This window comes from Sceloporus occidentalis, unplaced genomic scaffold (genome assembly GCF_023333645.1).
Source record: "Sceloporus occidentalis isolate IW3139 unplaced genomic scaffold, rSceOcc1.0.p SCAF_45, whole genome shotgun sequence".
NCBI lineage: Eukaryota > Metazoa > Chordata > Lepidosauria > Squamata > Phrynosomatidae > Sceloporus > Sceloporus occidentalis.
Window position 1 is genome coordinate 768492 of NW_028317025.1, and position 24727 is coordinate 793218.

Here is a 24727-nt window from a genome sequence, read left to right on the forward strand (position 1 = left end):
GAAAGTTATAAAAAAAAAAAAAAAAAAAAAAAAAAAAAAAAGCTATATTTTCAGTTGAGAATGAGGTGAAAATCTTGGCCATCCTGGTCACACAAGGTTGTATTCTTTAAGGTTGATCTGTAGGATGGTGTCCTTGACAGCTGCAAATACAAAACGGATGTTCTCTGTGTCCGTGGCACATGTGAAGTGTGAGTAGATTATCTTGTCGCTGTCTGGATTCAGATCCACAAACATTTTTAGGATGAATTCACGGGCAGTTGTGGCGTCCCGCTGAGGTCCTGATGTGCAATTTAGAGAAAAAGAGCCAGTTTAAGAGCTAAGGAAAACACAGAAGAGAATGCCAAGAAATAATCAAGTGTAACAATCAGATAAAGAAAAGGTGAAAAGGCACCCAACTCACACTGCCCCAGTAATTACCATTACCCTCACCATCTTTAAAAATCCTTTCTTGCATGCATTATATATAATATGCACATATATATTTGGACCATATTCAGAGGGAACAACAGAGGATGCGAGGATGCCTAGAGGCAGTAGATGGGGCCTAACAGAGGGCATTTCAACATTCATGTCACAAACACGTCTAAGAATATCCCTTCCCAACATGTAGTTCTCACCATCAAACTCAGGAAAGTAATCCACAAGGTGGGAGTACATGATCTTATCTTCCAGCAAGTCCTTCTTATTCAGGAACAAAATGACAGAAGAATTCTGGAACCAAGGGTATGTAATGATCGTTCTGAACAGAGCCTTGCTCTCCTCCATGCGGTTCTAGAGAAGGAAATTGTTGGGGAAATGTCAAAATACACGTTGCCAAGACAAGAGTTGGTAGAAGCTACATAGCGAAAGAGAGAAACCAAGAGATACGCGGTTTGACGTTTAGTCAAGCATTTTAAAACTCAGTGGGTTGTGTTCTACTATGCTGTCATTAAGCAAATTAAATTTACCAGTAGTACTAATAGGATTAAAATGTTTGGGATGGCATGAGAAAAATCAGTACTCACCTCATTATCTGATTCTACAAGGACCTGGTCATATTCACTGAGGGCTACAAGAAACATGATGGAAGTAACTTTCTCAAAGCAGTGAATCCACTTCCTCCGTTCTGATCGCTGACCTCCAACATCTACCATCCTAGGATAAAACAACAAATGTTATATTTCATACATGGTGTAAACCAGATCAGATCATAGTTTGTATGTTACTCCGGTTGTGAGTGTGTGTGTAAGCTCTAGTGTCAGTGTGTAAATGTATATTGCTGGAGTCAGTGTGTAAAAGAAAGTACACCCTCTTTGAATTCTATAGTTTTAGGATATAACAATGAGCTGTTCCTTAGCAAGTCAACAAATTGGCTAAATACAACCTCAGATGAACAATACATTACGTGTCATGATCTAGTCTACACAAAAAAAAAAATGGAGAATCCATATGTAAAAAACTAAGTACACCTTATGATTCAATTGCTTGTTGAACCACATTTAATAACGTAAAGTAATCCTTTTCTGTATGACCATCAGGTTCTCACTTCCCTGTGGAGGAATTTTGGCTCACTCTTATTTACAGCGTTGCTTCAGTTCATTGGCTTGCGGGCATTTGTTTATGCACAGCTCTCAAGTTCCTGCCGTAGCATTTCAAAAGGGTTGAGGTCTGGACTTTGACTGGGCCATTGCACCTTGATTGTTTTCTCTTTCAACCACTCTATTATAGATCTGCTATTGTGCTTGGGATCATTGTCCTCTTACATGACCCAATTTCAGCCAAACTTTAGCTCTCAGACAGATGGCCTCACATTTGACTCCAGAATGCTTTGGTATGCAAGGTTCCCAGGGCCTGTGGATGCAAAACGAGGCCAAATCAACACCCCTCCACCACAGTGCTTAACAGTTGGTATGAGGTGTTTGTGCTGATATGCTGCATTTGGTTTTCGAAAAAACCTGATGCTGTGCATTATGGCCAAACATCTGCACTTTGGTCTTGTCTGTCCATAGGACATTGTTCCACAAGTCTTGTGGTTTCTGCAGATACAACCTTGCAAAGCAGAGTTGTGCTGCCATGTTCTTTTTAGTGAGAAGAGGCATTTTCTTGACAACCCTCCCAAACAAACCATACTTGTGTAGGCTTTGACCTTGGGGTGAATTTGCTGGGATGTCCACTTGCGGGAAGACTGGCAACTGTCTTGAATGTTTTCAATGTTTGAATAATCTCACTGTAGAACGATGGACTTTAAATTGCTTGGAAATTGCCTTATAACCCTTCCCAGATTGATGGGAAGCAATAATTGCCTCTCTAAAATGTATTTCCTCCTAATATTTAGACCTGCTAAAGGAACAGATGACTTATTACATCTGGATATGTAAAACCACACTTTTTTTCACCGAAGCAATTACAGTGATTGGTGTGTGCATTTGTATACGGATCGGCCATAACATTATGACTAACAGGTGACTAACACTGATATCACCTGTCAGTGGTTGTGATATAATAGGCAGCAAGTGAACATTTAGTTCTCAAAGTTGATGTGTTAGAAGCAGGAAAAATAGGCAAGTGTAAGGATCTGAGCGACTTTGACAAGGGCCAAATTGTGATGGCTAGAAGACTAGGTCAGAGCATCTCCAAAATTGCAGCTTTTGTAGGGAAGTCCCAGTCTGCAGTGGTCAGTATATATCAAAGGTGGTCCAATGAAGGAAAAAGCAGTGACCCATGCCAGGGTCATGGGCGGCCAAGGCTCATTGATGCACGTGGTTGAAGGCTAGCTCGTGTGGCCAAATCCAACAGAAACTACTGTAGCTCAAACTGCTGAAAATGTTAATGCTGGTTCTGATAGAAAGTTGTCAGAACACACAGTGCATCACAGTTTGTTGCATATAGGGCTGCGTAGCTGCATGAGAAGTGCACCATAGAGCAATGAAAGAAGATGGCCTGGTCTAAAGAATCACGTTTTCTTTTACATTGCATGCCAGGTGTATTGGCAACATTCACAGCATTACCACAAATACATATTTTGTACTAAAGGGCCACATCCATTATTTTTTTATATTTTTCTATTGCTGCTAGGGCAGACATCAGGGCAATTCATAAAAAAGAAAAAAAAATTTGGAGCTGGTCTCAGTGATAATTTGGAGTGATAAAATCGGGACTCCTTACACAATGAGCACAATATATACACTGTGACATCACTGAGCTCACTACATAGTTTATTTTGATATATATATATATATATATATATATAAATTTCATTATACATTGTTTTTCCACTCTCTTCCTTCTGATCACCTCTGCACTGATCATGCTGCAAGTATGGCTCCATAGCCATGGTGGTCGCCAAGTGTGCGATCAGCCAGTAGAAGGAGCAATCTTTCCTCCAGTGATTGTCAGCATCAACACCTACCAGAAAGGAATACCGGATCGTGTGATCAGACACTCATACTTGGCAATGCACCGGCACTCACACCAAGCACCATTATACTCAATCTGTCAACAGGAATCCAGTAATGCTTCAGGTGCCTAGGCTGCCAGGGGAAGTTTTTAGGCTGTCATCACCCAAAACATATTTCGCCTGAAGTAAAAATGTTAATTTTCATGTATGACTTCATTTTTAAAGATGACCTCTGTACCGATTTTGGGATTCAATCAGTATTTGATTCCATGTCAGACAGAAAAGCTTTTTTTCAGCATATAATCCATTTCCTGGAGTCGTACCTTCTCTAAAATGTACTAAAGTGCTGGTATTGTATCAATCACTATTTGTTGTGCAAGGAGAAGTTGTAATGAGCCTTATTATTATTATGAGTATTTCTATTGCTAATAGCTTAAGTCAGAAATTGTTACAAAAAGCTTTGTAGCATGTACCATTGCATTTACCTGAATATTGTGTTCTCCAAGTCAAAAGGGTACTCTATAATACCAGTGGTTGGCACTCTGACACGGAGCACATCTTGTTGTGTGGGAAGGTAGCCAGGTTTGGAAATTCGATCTACATCTGTCAGATAACTGGGGGGAAAAAATTATTACCCAAACCATACACAGTTGAGTTCATGACAGCCTGTAGCTTTTCCAGTGAATGGTATAAAATGTTAAGCCAAACATTAGAACCAAACGTTTAAAAAAAACGAAAAAAAAACAAAACAAACAAAAAAAACAACACCAAGAAATGCAGCCAACTATTCTAATGTTTGATGGTAGCCACCTACAGAATTTGACCTTCAGCAGGGGTCAACAAACTTGGTTTGGTTCTAGGCGCAAGACAAAAAAAAAATAATTAAAAAAGTAAGAGCAAGCCCCCCCCCCCGACAAAACTAATCTGCAGTCCCTACATTGTGAGTGGGTCCCCAAACACCAGCTCCTTCAAATACCCCGAGACTGCACACCAGCAGGCCACACTAACTCAGTCCTTGTACAAAGTCTGAACCCAGGTGTATAATGTAATTTCCCGGTGCCTGGCTCATACATTTTTTTTGGCTGGCTCCTAGAACCAAACCAAATTTGTTGACCCCTGCTCAAGGGCAAATTCTATTGGTGGCTGCCAGGAAACATCAGATATATGGATGATTAGCAAGACCGTAATACAGAAAAACAAGGCAAAGACCTCAACCCAAAGCATGGTGGAGGAAAGCATTTAATTAAATTCAACCATCAGAATCCAAAGAATGAATACCCCCAAGCCAGACACCAGTCTGAAAATATCTTCCAAAACTCGACATGTCAGATGTAACATGCACCATAAGTCATCAATAGCATTTATTTAGCGTGAAAGCAGTCAGCTTTAGATAATGTTAACTGGGATGAAGAACAGGACGTCCCATCTGTCTCTCCAGGGCAAAAAGGTGTCTGTCCACCTTTGTAGTCTGGATGACTCCAGAAAAAAAAAAACAGAGGTGGAAAAATGTACAGTAGACCTCTGCTCCAAATTACAAAAAAATATCTATAACTGACCACTTAGAACAAGAAGAAACATGGAAACTTACTGTTGACACTTAAGGCCATGAGGTCAGTAAAGGGGAAGACAAATGCATTTGTCTTCCTTTTTGACTACCTTTTGAAACTCTTCTATATTCAGTCTGCAGTCACCCAGAGACACTTTCTTAAGGCTAATAAAATGGGCCAGGTTGTTTGCAGATCCCTCAATAAACACTACCAAGAGCAGGGAAATTTGGCTTCCCCATAACAGATTCTTGCCAGAAGAATATTCAGGCATTACATTACATAGTGCCAGCAAATTACATAGCAATGTTCCTATCAGTGTAATAATTTAAAATCATATGCAGTAACAAACTGGTACAAAAAGAAGAGGGCTCTGCTCTTGTGAGTTTACAACCTACCCGGTTGTTGAAAGGGGGGGGGGGGGGAGTGAAACAATAGGAGAGGACTTCTTGGATGGGCATTGTTGTAGAGGTTGATGGCTTGATTAGTATGATGGCTGGTTGCATGCTTCTCGGAAAAGGTGGGTTTTCAGTAGGGCTGAAACAACTAATCAATAAAATCGATAATGAAAATCGTTGTCAACGATTTTCATTATCGATTAGTCGAATCAATTTTTATCGATTTTATCCTTATATAATCCGACCTCAAACAGAGATCGGATTATAACACTAGAATCCAGATCCCCCGCAACGCTGCAGGGGACCTGGATTCCCCTCACTGTCGGCCGGTCTCTCACTTCCGTCTCTCTCCCCCCACCCATAAACCCCTCTGACTCCTCCCCCCCTCCCATACACTGCTCTGCCTCTCTCCCGACTCCCTGGTGTTTTGTAAACCTCCGTTGCTGACAGGCACTTTCACTGCAGCTTCATAGAAGCCTCAGCGTAAGTGAAGGTGAGTAACGGAGGCTGTCTGTGCGCATCGTGCAGACCCCCACCGGCTGACAGAGAATCGAGGTCTCCTGCAGAGGATCATCCTCTCTGTCAGCTGGTGGGGGTCTGCATCGCACAGACAGCGTAAGTGCATGTCAGCAACGGAGGTTCACAAAATACCAGGGAGCCGGGTAGAGAGGCAGAGTGGTGTATGGGAGGGGGGAGGAGTCAGAGGGGTGTATGGGAGCCACCCTCCCATACACCACTCTGGCTCCTCCCCCTCCCATACGCCACTCTGCCTCTACCCGGCTCCCTTGTGTCTTGTGAACCTCCGTTGCTGACAGGAAGCAGAGTGGCGTATGGGAGGGGGAGGAGCCAGTGTGGTGTATGGGAGGGGGGAGGAGACAAAGTGGTGTATAGGAGGGGGGAGGAGAGGCAGAGTGGAGTATGGGAGGGGGGGGGGGGAGGCAGAGTGGAGTATGGGAGGGGGGGGGGGAGGCAGAGTGGAGTATGGGAGGGGGGGGAGGAGGCAGAGTGGAGTATGGGAGGGGGAGGAGGAGGCAGAGTGGTGTATGGGTGAGTTATAGTGGTGTATGGGGGGGTATAATGAATTTCAGGGAGGCATATCTGGGGGAGGCAGAGTGTGAATCAGGGAGAATTTCAGGGTGGTGCAGGGCATTTATGGGGAGCGGAGTGGCATATCAGGGTGCACAGTGGAATATAGGGAGGTATAAGGCATAAATGGGAGCGAGTGGCATATTGGAAGTTATAAGGCATATCAGGGGGGAAATAAGATATCTGGGGGTAAAAGGTATATCAGGGGGCTCAGTTGGATATCACTGGCATATAAGGAGTATAAGGCATATCGGGGGCACAGTGGCATATCAGGGGCACAGTGGAATCTCTGGCATATAAAGTATAAGGCATATATGGGGCAGAGTGGCAAGCTGGGGGTCAGATGTGCATAACTGGGGGCAGTTTGGTAAATAAAAGAAAATATAAACAAGGCTTTTTTCTCAGTTTTTATTAAATATGAAAAATAGTTAACATATGATTTAGGGCTGCAACAACTAATCGATAAAATCGATAATAATCGATAATGAAAATCGTTGCCAACGAATTTCATTATCAATTAGTTGAATCGATTTTTATCGATTATAAAATGAGGGTTTTTTCAGAGCAAACGCTCTGAAAAATACCCCTCATTATATAATCCGTTTCAGTGACTCACAGCAGCAGCTCCTACTTACCAGTCCCTCCCTGTAATCACTGTGACAACTGGCCCCGCCCCCTTCCTTCTTCCAGAAGGCCAGAACCACATGGCTGTGACAATTAATATTTGGGCTGCTGAAAGTTAGGGGAGGTGGGGTTTAATTTAGGGGCAGTTATGGTTAATGGGGTGTTTAGGGTTAATTTAGGGGAAGTTATGGTTAATGGGGTGTTTAGGGGCAGCTATGGTTAATGGGGTGTTTAGGGTTAATTTAGGGGCAGTTATGGTTAATGGGGTGTTTAGGGTTAATATAGGAGCAGCTGTGGTTAATGGGGTGTTTGGGGTTAATTTGAGGCAGTTGTGGTTAATGGGGTGTTTGGGGTTAATTTAGGGGCTGTTGTGGTTGATGGGGGTCTTTAGGGTTAATTTAGGGGATGCTGTGGTTAATGGGGTGTTTAGGGTTAATTTAGGGTAGTTGTGTTTGATGGGGTATTTAGAGTTAATTTAGGGGTAGTTATGGTTAATGGGGTGTTTAGTGTTAACTTTAATAAATTAACCCTCAGTCCTCATCATTAAATTAACTTAAGGCGCAGTTAGAGGTAAAGGGGGGCAGACTAAGGGGAATCTAAATCCTGGGGGCAGTGAAGATTAACTCAGTACTTATTTATAAAAGTATGGTGTCAGTGTGATGCGAACAGGTCTGTGACTCTGAGGGGACTATGAGATATCTGGGGGTATAAGGCATATCTGGGGAGGACGGAGTGACATATCTGGGGGTATAAGGCATATACGATATATAAGGCATATGTGGGGAGGGCAGCGTGGCATGTCTGGGAGGCAGTGTGGCATGTCTGGGCAGGATGGAGTGGTGTATCAGGGGGTATAAGCCGTATCAGGCACAGTGGCATATGTGGGGGTAGAGTGGAGTGGCACATGTGAGAGGCAGCGTGGAGTGGCACATGTGGGAGGCGGAGTGGCACATGTGGGAGGCAGTGTGGAGTGGCACATGTGGGAGGCAGCGTGGCACATGTGGAGGCAGCGTGGCACATGTGGAGGCAGCGTGGCACATGTGGGAGGCAGCGTGGCACATGTGGGAGGCAGCGTGGCACATGTGGAGGCAGCGTGGCACATGTGGAGGCAGCGTGGCACATGTGGAGGCAGCGTGGCACATGTGGGAGGCAGCGTGGCACATGTGGGAGGCAGCGTGGCACATGTGGGAGGCAGCGTGGCACATGTGGGAGGCAGCGTGGCACATGTGGGAGGCAGCGTGGCACATGTGGGAGGCAGCGTGGCACATGTGGGAGGCAGCGTGGCACATGTGGGAGGCAGCGTGGCACATGTGGGAGGCAGCGTGGCACATGTGGGAGGCAGCGTGGCACATGTGGGAGGCAGCGTGGCACATGTGGGAGGCAGCGTGGCACATGTGGGAGGCAGCGTGGAGTGGCACATGTGGGAGGCAGCGTGGCAAGCCTGGGCTCAAATGTGCATGTGGGAGGCAGGGTGGAGTGGCATATGTGGGAGGCAGGGTGGAGTGGCATATGTGGGAGGCAGGGTGGAGTGGCATATGTGGGAGGCAGGGTGGAGTGGCATATGTGGGAGGCAGGGTGGAGTGGCATATGTGGGAGGCAGGGTGGAGTGGCATATGTGGGAGGCAGGGTGGAGTGGCATATGTGGGAGGCAGGGTGGAGTGGCATATGTGGGAGGCAGGGTGGAGTGGCATATGTGGGAGGCAGGGTGGAGTGGCATATGTGGGAGGCAGGGTGGAGTGGCATATGTGGGAGGCAGGGTGGAGTGGCATATGTGGGAGGCAGGGTGGAGTGGCATATGTGGGAGGCAGGGTGGAGTGGCATATGTGGGAGGCAGGGTGGAGTGGCATATGTGGGAGGCAGGGTGGAGTGGCATATGTGGGAGGCAGGGTGGAGTGGCATATGTGGGAGGCAGGGTGGAGTGGCATATGTGGGAGGCAGCGCGGCATATGTGGGAGGCAGCGCGGCATATGTGGGAGGCAGCGCGGCATATGTGGGAGGCAGCGCGGCATATGTGGGAGGCAGCGCGGCATATGTGGGAGGCAGCGCGGCATATGTGGGAGGCAGCGCGGCATATGTGGGAGGCAGCGCGGCATATGTGGGAGGCAGCGCGGCATATGTGGGAGGCAGCGCGGCATATGTGGGAGGCAGCGCGGCATATGTGGGAGGCAGCGCGGCATATGTGGGAGGCAGCGCGGCATATGTGGGAGGCAGCGCGGCATATGTGGGAGGCAGCGCGGCATATGTGGGAGGCAGCGCGGCATATGTGGGAGGCAGCGCGGCATATGTGGGAGGCAGCGCGGCATGTCTGGGAGGCAGCGCGGCATGTCTGGGAGGCAGCGCGGCATGTCTGGGAGGCAGCGCGGCATGTCTGGGAGGCAGCGCGGCATGTCTGGGAGGCAGCGCGGCATGTCTGGGAGGCAGCGCGGCATGTCTGGGAGGCAGCGCGGCATGTCTGGGAGGCAGCGCGGCATGTCTGGGAGGCAGCGCGGCATGTCTGGGAGGCAGCGCGGCATGTCTGGGAGGCAGCGCGGCATGTCTGGGAGGCAGCGCGGCATGTCTGGGAGGCAGCGCGGCAAGCCTGGGCTCAAATGTGCATGTGGGAGGCAGCGTGGCATATGTGGGAGGCAGGGTGGAGTGGAATATGTGGGAGGCAGCATGGAGTGGAATATGTGGGAGGCAGCGTGGCATATGTGGGAGGCAGGGTGGAGTGGAATATGTGGGAGGCAGCGTGGAGTGGAATATGTGGGAGGCAGGGTGGAGTGGCATATGTGGGAGGCAGCGTGGAGTGGTATATGTGGGAGGCAGCGTGGAGTGGTATATGTGGGAGGCAGCGTGGCATGTCTGGGAGGCAGCGTGGCAAGCCTGTGCTCAAATGTGCATAAATTGGGGGGGCTGGTTGGGAAATAAAGACAAGAAATGCATTTTATCAGTTGTTTTTTTTATTCTGCGTTTGTATTTAACATCATTTGTTTATTAAATTATTTTAAATAAATGAAAAATGTACAATCATTTTTTTATCCGATTAATCGAAAAAATAATCGGCAAACTAATCGATTATGAAAATAATCGTTAGTTGCAGCCCTAATATGAATTAATATTTACTAATAACTTTGTATACTGTGTTTGGGTTCTTGTAGCTTTTATGTCAGTAAAATAAGAAGGTGAATAGCGAGAGGCCATTGCAATAAAGAGATGAAAGTGTAAATTGTACGTTTTTTATTACATTATTTTAAATTAAAAAAATTGCATTTTTATCCGATTTATCTAAAAAATAATCGGCCAACTAATCGATTATTAAAATAATCGTTAGTTGCAGCCCTAGTTTTCAGAAAGCTTTTGAAAGTCGCGTATGAGTCTGATGTAAGGGGAATTCCACAGAAGGGGTACAGCATGGGTAAAATACTGAACACAGGAGTGAGAAGTGGTAATGACAGTAGGAGTGAGGCAAGTCACAAGAGGAACAGAGAGTGGTTAGGGGTGTACTTGGATAGGAGGGTAGAGATACAGGAGGATGTAGGGTTGTTAAGGGCTCTGTAGGTCAAAAGGTATTGGCTTCAAGTTTCTCTTCAGATACACAACCATATACCGTCGTATAGCTAGACACTCAAAACCCAAAAAATGTATGACCGTAACGCCAGATCTGTGAGGGAAGCAACCCCAGTCGCTGAAGAGGTAATGATGGTCTAAACCACCTTTAGTAAAACCAGTCTCTACAAGAACCATTCAACTTCTTTGCCAGTACAAGAAGACCTGAGGCAGTAGCAGGGAACCAAATAGGGTCAGACTTCTAATGCAGGGACACCTGAAGAACACACCAACAAAGCAGAGACTATGCTAAAGAAAAGTAGGAGCAACTGTGGCAGTCCAAGGGCTCTTTCTAACCGCTAAGCAGCATCAGCATGGTTTTTAACTGACACACAGTAAGACACAGGGAATCAGGCCAGAAGATGCCCGGCAGACTCAAAGAGAGTCACGCACACCAGCTGGGAGAGGATAAGTCTGCCTATGTGTTCAATGGAAGAAGTGGTCTTCCTGTCTAGGAAGAAAATATGTTATCTGCTGGTGCATCTGTAGATAGCAAAGTGGAAGATTCTGTACCTTGGGTTTTTTTCCCTGTTAAATATCCTCCTCTAGCAAATATTTTCATTCTACCTGTGCTACTGAGACAGCAAGGGAAACATGCACATAAAATTTAACATTTTTGTCCTACGCTATAGAGCTACTTTGGTATAGTTGCAGCTGAACGCTAACATTTATTTTACTGCATTACCATAAAATGCTCTCGCCATGAGCAGAGTAGGACGCAAAATAAGTCATGGCATTTTACAGCTAGTGGCCCATAGATCACAAGCATTCACGTAAATGCCACACTGTGTGTATCCAGGAGGTGGCTACAAGCAACATTATTACATCTGGTGTGGCCAGTCCAGATCTGCCTTTGTTTCTCTAGTTTGTAAAACATACTCACTATTTGGCGGAGTCTGACAGCTGGTATTCCCGCCGCCGATCATAGCACTCCTGAATGCCAGGGTCATTCCACAGGTTTCTGATTGCATTTGCATGTGGCTGTTCAAAGGAGTTCACCTTTTCCACATCCACTTCTCTGATCAACTGGGCGTTTGCCTATGGACAGACACTTGTTAAGATGCCAATGGCCAAACTCTGACTTAATATATAAAAGGCACAATTTACAGTCTACCTAATGTAATATGGAAAAACAAGTTTTTCTTGCCAAAACTTTCATTCCTTTGTTTAATCACGTCTGTAACTGACTTTAGAGACAGAAATACTTCAGGTCTGCTAACAATAATGTTCACAATTAGAGGATTTCAAATGGCCATGAGGATTGGGTATGTTCTGTTTTATTGCTCATATTGAGAGCAGATAGTGACTTATGGGGTGATACCCAATACTTTAATGTTAAGGGTAAGCATTGTCATGTTATGTCAAAATTGTCGGACACTGGTATATACTCACTAACCCAGAACTTTGAGGGAGTTGTAACTATACAACTATAGCTACATGTAATTTTTTCCCATCTACGTTTATGGTTTTAGAAGTAAAAACATCTCAAGCTGTTAACATTCTTCTTCCTCCAACTGACCAGTGCTGGGTTTTTGATAACAGCACTCAAGAATATGAATAAAGTTTTACAAATATCCCCATTGAAACAGTTAAGTAGACTACAAATCTTGAATCTTTAGCAACTTGCTATTAAAATACATACACACACACACACATGCCACAGTACTCCAAGCACCACAAAGCATCCAGCTTATCTACACAACATACTTTACCTTGTTTTGCTCACACTTGTAGAGAATTTTTAGCGTTTCCATTGCCCTAATCATAGACTGCATGGCAGTGAAGATATTCTGATATACTAGCTTAGTAAAGCCCTTCTTATCCTCTTCGGAGTATCCAGATCCATGGATTATCCTCATCTGTTTAATAAATGTACTCTTCCCGCTTTCTCCAGTACCTAGTTAACAGAAGCAAAAGTCTTTAAGCCTTGCTATTAATTTATAACAAGTATAAAAGAGAGAGAGTAGGTCACCTGACCAGAAGGCACACAAAAGGCAGAAAGAATAATTGGCACTAATTTTATGTTAGAAATATAATCCAGAAAGTAAAGTTATTTATTTTAATGCAGCCCTTCTGACAATACATATATTCAAGAGGAATGACAAGACTAGAATAGGCAGACTAAAAGAAACCTATAAATTAGGTAAAGAGGGCCCTGCTCGTTGAGTTTGCAATCTTCACATTTTCTGTTTCCAAAAAACTGTACAACAGTTTATTAAGGTGCTTTTGGGTGGTCCCAAACAGACTGCCCCCCCCCCTTTTCTGTTACCAAAACCCCAATACTCGGGGACAGCAAACAGGACACAATTTCTGGATATCTCCAAATGTAGCCTTAATTTAAAATTCACGGAACTCCTGTTCTCAGGCAAGGATGTACATAATCTGTGGCCTCAAAGCCTGTAGTTGGGAACCCCTGATTTATACGCTTTTGGTACTTCTTAATCAAAAAGGCTTGACAGCATACAAGAACCAGTCGGGCCCACCTAGCACACCCTCCTGCCTTACCTCAAATGTATAACTTGCTGTACGTGAAGCTGAACATTAAAAGGCACGACAACTTTTGTATAATGAAGCTACATGTAACTCAAGCATTTTGTTTTTACATTCAGTATTTTAAAGATAGGGAAGAAGAGTTTACACAGCAGAAAACACTGCTTGCACGAAAAGAGGAGTAATCTTGCCAATCCTGAGAAGAAGATAGCCGCAACCATGATATATAAAATGAAAGTGGATTTTTGAACTATCCATGTAGTTTATTAATCCGTAGACACCATTAAATAAGCATAAATTGTATAGAACCGATAAATATTAAGCTGAGTCAAGGATGTCATCTCAAGAGCACACACTTATTAGATTTATCTTCCCAAACTGCTGTAATAATTTAGCAACCACTATACATTACACACACTAATATAAAAGTGTGTGTGTCTGTGTGAATATTGCTTTCAGAAATATATATTTGTGAAAGCAATGTTTCTTAAATCTGTTGAGTGAATTGACTATGTTGTGTTTCCAGGTAACTTCAATCCATGCCTGGCAGATTAAACTTTTCAGGAATCTCCCACACAGAACTTTGGAAATCAAAACTGAATGTGGTGAAATTATCTTCTGTATATAATAAATAGTCAATATTCATTTAACACATCAGTTTCCCCATCGAGCTTATTTCACTGCTTCCTTCAGGATAATTGTGCACACATGCCTGAAGGAAGCTAGAGTTGGGAGAAAAATAAACAAGCTCTTGTCAGAGTATTACAGCACCGGTGCCAAGTGTGGACGTGAAAGAAACCCTAATTTGGAAAAAATATATAAAAACTGGCATGGGCGAGAAAACTGGCAACTGTTTCTTGGCCCAAAATCAACATCAATTATATCATGTTGTGAAAGAATGAGAGAGGGTGAGAAAATGTCATTTATTCCTTTCATAAAGAATCTTAGCTACAGGGTATGGAAGCAAACGGGACACCACGGTTTTAAAATGAAAGTTACAAAATACTCTATGGAACCATTCGAGACAGATGCTGTATATTTGGTTCTCCCTTATTTGGATGGAAGAACTGAAATGCCCTTGCAAAGCCATGAAGCCAACTAGTGGAGGATAATTCAAATTTAGATCTAAGAGTAGGAATAATAGGAGGTACCATACACCTAGACAACATTGTTAGGATGCAAAACAATGCATGAAAATCATCCAGGCATCTGTGCAATATAATAATAGAGCAAGCATTACAGTAGTGAGATTTTAACCCCTTGGACTTGTTCTATAATGAAAACTTTTTTTGCCACATTTACCATATATCTGATAAAGCGATTCCAAAATTATATTTTTTTTTCCCAGAACAAGTGCAGCATTCTTTTAAAAGCCCAAGGCATAGTAATAACCAACATACATAATACTTTGTAATGGTGGGCAGCATCATTCCATTACAGTTCCCTATATACATTTTATACTTCCAGTGGTAGAAGCACAGGGTATTAGGGCACATTTTTATCCTTTTACCTTTTTGGTGACAGTATAGCATGGATAGAGATCATGTTGGGTATCTGTTTCGTGGATCTTAAGAGATGTCACTGTGAGGTAACTATTTTCATTTAGTCTTCACTACTTTTCTGCTTTTTCTGTTTTTCTCTTAGTTTTTTTGGTAGATTGGTGAACTTTATGTTATCCCTTGATCTCCTCTGTACTGATTACACCGCCATCTAGAAGCAGGACTCCATGGCCTTACATTTAGGATCACAATGCTCCTGGGTAGGGGGGGGTGATTAGAGGTCCCGGCAGGGTCTAGACAAAGCCTCCTGAGTGATTTCTGGCTGGTGATAACATTGACACTTAATGGAAGGGAATGCCCAATTGTGAACTCAAACAATGAAGGTGTAATAGTGCTCACAGAGAGCACCATTTCACTGGAGCTGCCAGTATAGAGGCAGTGATGCTGGCTCCTGCCAACAGAGGAGGGTCCAGGCTGTTCATAAAATCACTAAGTTCTCATGTTGCTGTAAAAAAAAGACTAGATATACAATTTCATAGTTTGAGTTTCAAAATTGTGTTTTCCATGACCAAGTATACCTAGGCTACCTGAGAGAAGCTCACACTATGGCTGCAACTAAGGATTATTTTCATAATACCGTATTTGCTTGATTATAAGACGAGGTTTTTTTCAGAGCAAATGCTCTGAAAAATACCCCTCGTCTTGTAATCGAATATCCCTCATCTTGTAATCGAGGCCGTCTTCTAATCAGACCTCAAATGAGGTCTGACTATTAGACTAAGATCCAGATCCCCCGCATCGCTGCATTTTATAGTCGATAAAATCGATTCAATTGTCGATTTTATTGATTCGTTTTTGCAGTCCTAGCACACAGTATGACTCTCAGAGTCTCCATCAATCAGAGATCCTCAGAGAAGCTCACCCAGGACGCTAGTTTGCGTAAGTTTCTTGCCAATTGAACTTACTTACCTCTTTAGGCTACAATAGCGTACAATTAACATCTTAAAGAGGACATATTTTGGCAAAACTAAAGTCAGCTGTCATGATTGTCCATGTGCCCAAAGTATTCCCAATGTAAACCGACACATACACACTCACATCATGCTGTCAGATCAGATGGCAGGTCTCGGGAGGAATCGGTTATGCAGGTTTCACCTTGCAAGCAGTATATGGTATTGGTCAATGAGAGTTAAATTTTGCTTTGGGAAAACAAAGTCACAAAAAATCTGTAGGTTAATCTGATTAATTAATGGTAGAGGTATTAATAGAAAAAATTCTGTAGGTAACAAGGTTCACAATACTGTAGCGAACAACTATACTAGTTTATAACAGGTAATGTTGGTAAAAGTGTGCCTGGAATTATAAAAAAAATATTATACAATATACTTTATATTAAAAGAAGGACTCCAGCTCTATGTTCTTAAATTGTTTTTAATACACACTGGAGTCAGCAGGCATTCTTCGTTACTTAATTCCTACCCCAGTTGACTATACTGAAAGAGCATACCTAAGTATGTTTCCTAAACAGGTTATCAATGGGAGTAGCAGTAGCCAATCACCTGTATGATATTTGAATAGTTATATTTATGTAGCATGTGATGTGATTGACTGCTGCTTCAATTACTTTAACCCCTTCGAGACAAAGGCTGATTTTACTTTTTGTACCCTTTGTGACAATGGCCTTTTTAACATTTCTGCGCTGCTTGTGTTTAGCTGTAATTTTCTTCTTTCCCGTTTACTGAACCCACGCACATTAGATATTGTTTTTTTCAGGACAAGAAGGGCTTTCTTTAGATGACATTGTTTTGATTGTATCCTATTATTTACTATTAAAAAAATTATAAAATATGGTGAAAAATTTAGAAAAAAATGACTGTTTCTAACTTTTAGTTGAAAAATCTTTTACTCATCTATAAAAGGTAATGAAAAAACCTGCTAAATAGATTCTACTATTTGTCCTGAGTTTAGAAATACCCAATGTTTTTATGTTTTTTTGCTTTTTTCTACCCATTATGGGGCAATAAGTACAGGTAGCGTTTTGCTATTTCAAAGCCATTTTTTCCAAATCTGGTAATTCTTCCCCCCATGTGCCATTTCGGGTATCTTTGAACCCGGCCAATGCAATTTACCCCATCAAGTCATATATTTTTGAAAACTAGACAGCCCAGGGTATTCCAAATGCTAGTATTTTAACTCTTTCCATGCACCATATCTACCACCAGTCTTTGTCAAACTTTATGGTAGTCATTTTTTTGCATTTGTTTTGTCATACACATTTTACTTCAGGTATGAATTAAAATGTTCTAGTTTATGTCACTATCACAAAACACCCCAATATGTGTTCAGCAACATCTCCTGAGCGCAGCGATACCCCACATGAATGATTTTGCCTGGCTGTTTGGGGGCAAAAGGGCCACATTTGGGGCATGCGCATTTTTCAATGTTGAACTTTGGCATTTGGGGATCCACTGCCCATGCCCTATTTGGTACATCTTTGAGCCGGGCCATTTCAGTGTGCCCAATAAACCCATATATTTTTGAAAACTAGACACCCCAGGGTATTTCAAATGCTAGTATTTTAACTCTTTCCATGCACCATATCTACCACCAGTCTTTGTCAAACTTTGTGGTAGTCATTTTTTTGCATTTGGTTTTCCACACACATTTTAATTCAGGTATGAATTAAAATGTTCTCGTATATGTCACTATCACAAAACACCCCAATATGTGTTCAGCAACATCTCCTGAGTACAGCGATACCTCACATGAATGATTTTGCCTGGCTGTTTTGGGGCAAAAGGGCCACATTTGGGGCATGCGCTTTTTTCAATGTTGAACTTTGGCATTTGGGATCCACTGCCCATGCCCTATTTGGTACATCTTTGAGCCGGGCCATTTCAGTGTGCCCAACAAAACCATATATTTTTCAAAACTAGACACCACAGGGTATTTTAAATGCTGGTATTTTAACTCTTTGCATGCACATATTTTACCACCAGCATTTTTTCAAAGTTTGCAGTAATATTTTTGTGTGTGTATTTTTCCCCCACACACCTACTTTATGTATGAATTTACAGCTCCTGGTATATGCCGCTGTCACACGACACCCCATAATGTGTTCAGCAACATCTCCTGAGTGCAGTGATACCCCACATGCATGGGTGTGTCATTTTTGGGGGGAACTAAAAGGCCACATTTGGTACGTGTGCATTTTTCTAATTGGAAATTAGATGTGTGGCCATCCTCCCCCCCCGTGTTAATTGGGACGTTGTTGAACCTGGCCCATTCAATTTACCCCATCAAATCATACATTTTTTTAAAAGTAGACACCCCACGGGCATTTAATATGCCAGTATTTTAACTCTTTCCATGCGAGAATTGTTTTAAGCTAATATGCTAATTTTAGGACTTGCTCACAAAAATATATTTTTTATATATATATATTTTTTTTTTTTTTTTTTTTTTTAAAAAAAATTTAAAATTTTTTTTCAACTTGGAGGTTCCCCTGATAGTGACATCAGTGGGAAATGATTTTTACATTTTACTGTTTTTTTACTATTTTTTTCTAATTATTATTAATTTTATTTTATTTTTTAATTTATTTTTACTAATCACACTGTGATTAGAAAGCTGGGCTCCATTGACTTGCATGGTGAATGCAGTACCTGTATTCAACCTGCAAGTGGAGCCAAAGTTCTCTAGATGGTCTGGACTATCTAGCGAACTTTTAAAATTTGTGGTTCCTGTTACAGGACGGCGGCCATCTTCCTTGATGGCGAAGATTGCCGGCAGCTGCGGCTGTGACCGCTCTCCGGAGCGGTCACAGCCCATCAAAAGGTTAGTGTTTGGTGTCGCTGGATGCCTCCTGATCGAGGCATTCCAGCGACACCATTTAAGTTTAGGAGGCGATCGTCGATCGCCTCCTAAACGCTTTTAAAACGGGCGTCCGCCGCCATACAAAGTATGGCGGATGTTGACGCCCCGTGGAGGGGCCAGAGATGGCCCCTTCGTGCCGATCGCGGCGTTGCTGAATGCCTCGAGGTCGAGGCATTCAGCAACGCTTTTTGGGTGCAGAAAGCGATAGTAGATCGCTTTCTGCACCCGTTTAAAGACGTGCCGGTCCTGGCACGTCAATTGTCGTAAAGCACATGCTTTTCCGTGCCGTGCCAGGACCGGCAATTGTCATTAAGGGGTTAATGGGTATGTTACCGAGTATGTACAAGAAGTTGGTTTTAGTAGAGGCCGTTGAGATAGGAGGTAAATCCCAAAACATTATCCAATTTCCGTACATGAAAATTGACTCCAACATGCATTTTTTAAAAAATGCTATTGGGGGCACTAAACTAATTCTACCATGGTGTGTGCTTGGTTTTGCCTTAAAGGGGAGGTGAGCAAAATCAAACTATAAAGCCACTAAGACTTTAATGTGTCAGGTGCACATTAGAGTTTCCTATGAAACTTTGGTCAGAGGGTAGCCATTAAACAGTCCTTTCTGAAATAAAAGCAGTTCACAAGGAAGTGAGCCACCACATATGCAGAAGACAGGGGAAGTGGTGGGCTGTGGGAAAATAAAACTTGTGGTATGGTTTTGGAAAATGTCAATCTAAAACCACAGTAACCAAAAGCTAAAACCTTCATCTACCACATAAAGAAACACAAACATATCATCCTCTAAAAGGTATAGTAAGTTAAAGCCTAGAGTTATTTTTTAAGCAGACATTTAAAAGCTGAAAGCCCTGTAGCAATTAAAAAAAACAATTAATACTTGGACTATCCAAGAACATACCGGCTACACTGCCAAACACTACAATTCAGTAGACATACTAACTGGCACTATGCATTTACACACACTGAATCTAGCACTACACATATACACACTCACAGACTGACAGCAGCACTGAGCATATACACACTACTCAGAAGGCCAGAAAGGTTCCATGGAATATAACAGAAGAGATTTCATCCTGCGACATGGCTACAGGGTACCAACATTAATTGTTGAACCTGGGAGAGGGGCAAGGGACATAATGAAAACCTTCATACAAATCAGGTAATTCATGATAATGACTAGGAAGACATTGTGGCAGAGAAATGCCTCCATCATCATCTATAGCATAGCATCATCTGTTTTATTATCATTATTGTGTTTTCTTTAAATCACCACCTCTAAGGGAGGAGTAATCATAAAGAACAGGAAGCTATGATCACTCACTGGTATGTAACTAATGTGAGTTTTTAATACATGTACATTAGTTAAGTCTAGGGCTGCAACTAACGATTATTTTAATCGATTAGTTGGCCGATTATTTTTTCGATTAATCGGATAAAAAATTATTTTTTTTTTCAATTTAAAATAATGTAATAAAAAACGTACAATTTACACTTTCATCTCTTTATTGCAATGGCCTCTCTCTATTCACATTCTTATTTTACTGACATAATAAAAGCTACAAGAACCCAAACACAGTGTTTCTCAAACTAGGTTTTAATACAAAGTTATTAGTAAATATTAATTCATATGTTAACTATTTTTCATATTTAATAAAAACTATGAGAAAAAAGACTTGTTTAAATTTTTTTTATTTACCAAACTGCCCCCGGTTATGCACATCTGACCCCCAGCTTGCCACTCTGTCCCCATATATGCCTTATACCTCTTATATGCCAGTGATATGCAACTGAGCCCCCTGATATACCTTTTACCCCCAGATATGTTTTATGCCCCCCTGATATGCCTAATATCGATATGCCTTATAATTCATAATACCCCCCATACACCACTATAACTCACCCATACACCACTCTGGCTCCTCCCCCTCCCATACACCACTCTGGCTCCTCCCCCTCCCATACACCACTCTGGCTCCTCCCCTCCCATACTCCACTCTGCCTCCTCCCCCTCCCATACTCCACTCTGGGTCCTCCCCCTCCCATACATCACTTTGCCCCCTCCCATACTCCACTCTGGGTCCTCCCCCTCCCATACACCACTCTGCCTCCTCCCCCTCCCATACATCACTTTGGCTCCTCCCCCCTCCCATACACCACTCTGCCTCCTCCCCCCTCCCATACACCACTCTGCCTCCTCCCCCCTCCCATACATCACTTTGGCCGATTATTTTTTCGATTAATCGGATAAAAAATTATTTTTTTTTTCAATTTAAAATAATGTAATAAAAAACGTACAATTTACACTTTCATCTCTTTATTGCAATGGCCTCTCTCTATTCACATTCTTATTTTACTGACATAATAAAAGCTACAAGAACCCAAACACAGTGTTTCTCAAACTAGGTTTTAATACAAAGTTATTAGTAAATATTAATTCATATGTTAACTATTTTTCATATTTAATAAAAACTATGAGAAAAAAGACTTGTTTAAATTTTTTTTATTTACCAAACTGCCCCCGGTTATGCACATCTGACCCCCAGCTTGCCACTCTGTCCCCATATATGCCTTATACCTCTTATATGCCAGTGATATGCAACTGAGCCCCCTGATATACCTTTTACCCCCAGATATGTTTTATGCCCCCCTGATATGCCTAATATCGATATGCCTTATAATTCATAATACCCCCCATACACCACTATAACTCACCCATACACCACTCTGGCTCCTCCCCCTCCCATACACCACTCTGGCTCCTCCCCCTCCCATACACCACTCTGGCTCCTCCCCTCCCATACACCACTCTGGCTCCTCCCCTCCCATACTCCACTCTGCCTCCTCCCCCTCCCATACTCCACTCTGGGTCCTCCCCCTCCCATACATCACTTTGCCCCCTCCCATACTCCACTCTGGGTCCTCCCCCTCCCATACACCACTCTGCCTCCTCCCCCTCCCATACATCACTTTGGCTCCTCCCCCCTCCCATACACCACTCTGCCTCCTCCCCCCTCCCATACACCACTCTGCCTCCTCCCCCCTCCCATACACCACTCTGCCTCCTGTCAGCCACGGAGGTTCACAAGACACCAGGGAGCCGTATGGGAGGGGGAGGAGGCAGAGTGCCGTATGGGAGGGGGAGGAGCCAGAGTGGTGTGTGGGAGGGTGGCTCCCATACACCCCTCTGACTCCTCCCCCCTCCCATACACCGCTCTGCCTCTCTACCGGGCTCCGTTACTGACAGGAACTTTCACTGCAGCTTCATAGAAGCCTCAGCGTAAGTGAAGGTGAGTAACGGAGGCTGTCTGTGCGATGCAGACCCCCACCGGCTGACAGAGAGGATGATCCTCTGTCAGCCGGTGGGGGTTTAAACAATGCGCACAGACAGCCTCCGTTACTGCCCTTTACTTACGCTGAGGCTTCTATGAAGTCAGTAACGGAGCCGGGTAGAGAGGCAGAGTGATGTATGGGAGGGGGGAGGAGTCAGAGGGGTGTATGGGAGGGGAGAGAGACGGAAGTGAGAGACCGGCCGACAGTGAGGGGAATCCAGGTCCCCTGCAGCGTTGCGGGGGATCTGGATTCTAGTGTTATAATCCGATCTCTGTTTGAGGTCGGATTATAATTTTTATAATCGATAAAAATCGATTCGATTAATCGATAATGAAAATCGTTGACAACGATTTTCATTATCGATTAGTTGTTTCCGCCCTAGTTAAGTCCTTTATCCTCTTCGTCGCTAAGGGTTTTCCTTACCCTAAAGACTTTTTAGGGGCAAGTAGGACCTTCTTTTAAAACCATAGAAGTCCCCAGCCCCTAGCACTTGCTGACCAAACATAATGACATTGCATGGATGGTCACTCATGGAGGCCTCCCCCAAGTACACATACATTGCTTAATTTGTTCTGGCACTGCTTGGGTGGAAACACTGGGGCTCATGTTCAAAGATTATTGAGAAAGTACCCATAGGCTTAGGCAGTGAAAAATAAAGTTGTATGAAGGGTCTGTATGTGCCCTGCTGCACTTACCAACCAAGGAAGTAAAAGTAGCTTTGTGCAAACCCCATAAAACACTCATATATTAAGTACCCCAGTGGACCAAAGCAAGGAGCTCCCAAGCATACTTCAGGCTTCATAGACTTACCTCAAGACCAGAGGACTAAGTGTTATATATATATATATATATATATATAAATATATATAGGGGACCTGCATCCTACTCTCTGATACGCTCATACAGCCTCCCCTGCCATCACTTCCCACGGAAGCGCATTGCGCAGACGTTCTCCGGCTGCGGCGATGCGCGCGTAAATGACCTCCGCTGCCGGCACGTCCGCACGATGTGTTTTACCTCTGCCCCCAAGACTTACCAGAGCAGACTCCGGGGTGTCTTGTGGGGCCGGCGGGGGACATCTATGCAATACGTGAGGGGGGGGTGGCAGAGTGGCAGCATATCTCGAGGGGGGGGCAGAGTGGCAGCATATCTATTACAAAACTTTTTCTTTAAAAAGCACCAAACTTTTAGGGTGCGGCCTATATTCAAGCCAATTCGGTACATAATACTGGCCAGCAGGCCGAGAAGAAACTTTAACTGACATTTTTTTGTGATATCTACATACTATGCCATTTATTCACACATGCCCCAAAACTTCCAGCCAAAAGGGACACTGCAGTGCATCTCCAGCAAATAATCTATAGTAAAGTACTTTGTAAATACTTCCACCTGTAATTGAATTCTTATTATTATTATCTTTTATTTATATAGCTCCAACAATTAAGCGGTGCTTCTTATAATACATATATTCAAGAGGGTATGACAAGACTAGAATTGACACACTAAGACAAACCAATACATTTGGTGGTGAGAGTCCTGCTCCAAGCTTACTATTGCAGCCATACAGGAGAATTGCCAGAGGGCAACTCCAGTGCTTTTGTAAAAAAACATGTTCTCTGTAAAACCCTATTAGCTGTATGACTGCACAAAACAACCATAATGTTGTATCATCAGCTTTTCAGGGAATAGCTTTATAAACCTGTGGTAGTATTCTGAAAGTCCTAAATAGATATCTAGCTTAGGAATGCCTTACCACGTTCATATTAACCCAAAGAGTACCAAGTGTGAACAATTTTATATTCTACATCTACACAATCTCTGGTCCTAGGTTAAATAAAGAGATGATAGCCCTTTGCTCAAAGATGAAAGCACTTCCTGAATCACAATTTGCACCTTAAGCAAAATGAGCAGTATAAGTAAAAGGTTTTTTTTTAGTATAACCAATTGCATGCATCTGAAAAACAGACAAGCAAGCTTTACGGCAAACACTCTCTGCAGTAAGGTAATATTTGCTACAATTTTTGTTTTTGTTTGTTTTTTTAAGTTGTTGAATGTTGCTAAAATGAATGATCTGTTACTTGGAGAGCAAGGACTGGCACTACTTAAATATAATTTAGAGGCTCTTTAAAACACATATGGATTTCCTTGTATATGATATAAAAACTGGAAAACCAATACAAATGATTCTTTACCACACTGGTCAACTCTGGGTCAAAAGGGAGCAAGCCCCATATAAATTAAACATTCCTGGCAGCAGTACCACGAGAAAAATGTGCCTTCCTACAGGATGCACATAACATCCTCTCAAGTATTATACCTATTATCCCATCGCCTCTGCTGTAGTTACTCCAGGTAATTACAAGCATTTCGGAAGTAGATTGTTCCCTAATGTCAACATTAAACTTTCCAACCCCAGAGTTTCACCCATATTATGGGCTCAGGTGAGTCAAGACAAGGCCCCCTCAGGACAAATTCTGTGCTACTTCTTCCCACTTGCACCCATTCCTTATCTTGTAGTGACACTAGTATCCCGTGTGGTACCCCTAACATTGACACAATGTCCAATCACTGTTATTCCCTGACAGTGATCTTCCTCCAGATGTCAGAGTTTCCACTAACTACGATCTGGAGACTACCTGCATTTGCTCACTCGGCTGCTTCTCGAAATACCACCTCAAAGTAGCCATTAAACCTCACCATGGAAGCCCAGGTGGGTGACATCCCCAGCCCAGTGTCAGCCCGGATTTGGCAGTCTGTACCTAACAGCAGCAATTTCACCTCCCGCTTTGAATCTTTCTTGTCTCTCTTGAGCTGCTTCTCGATTTCAGCATTGATCCTCTTGGACTCCTTCACCTCTTCACTCAGGCAACAAGCCATCGTGGAGTCCAGTGTCATCCCTTCCCC

General features: G+C 43.2%; 1 protein-coding gene across 1 annotated transcript; it reads right to left on the bottom strand.

Annotated features, from left to right (window-relative positions):
- Positions 1 to 87: 87 nt before the first annotated feature.
- On the bottom strand, positions 88 to 24718 carry LOC149289417 (guanine nucleotide-binding protein subunit alpha-11-like). Its single transcript, XM_089490636.1, has 7 exons — positions 24583 to 24718; positions 12326 to 12510; positions 11497 to 11651; positions 3862 to 3990; positions 1005 to 1134; positions 618 to 771; positions 88 to 278 (listed from the first exon to the last, which is right to left on the bottom strand). The coding sequence occupies exons 1-7, from the start codon at positions 24716 to 24718 to the stop codon at positions 88 to 90; spliced, it is 1080 nt and encodes a 359-aa protein (XP_089346762.1).
- Between the last annotated feature and the right edge of the window lie 9 nt (positions 24719 to 24727).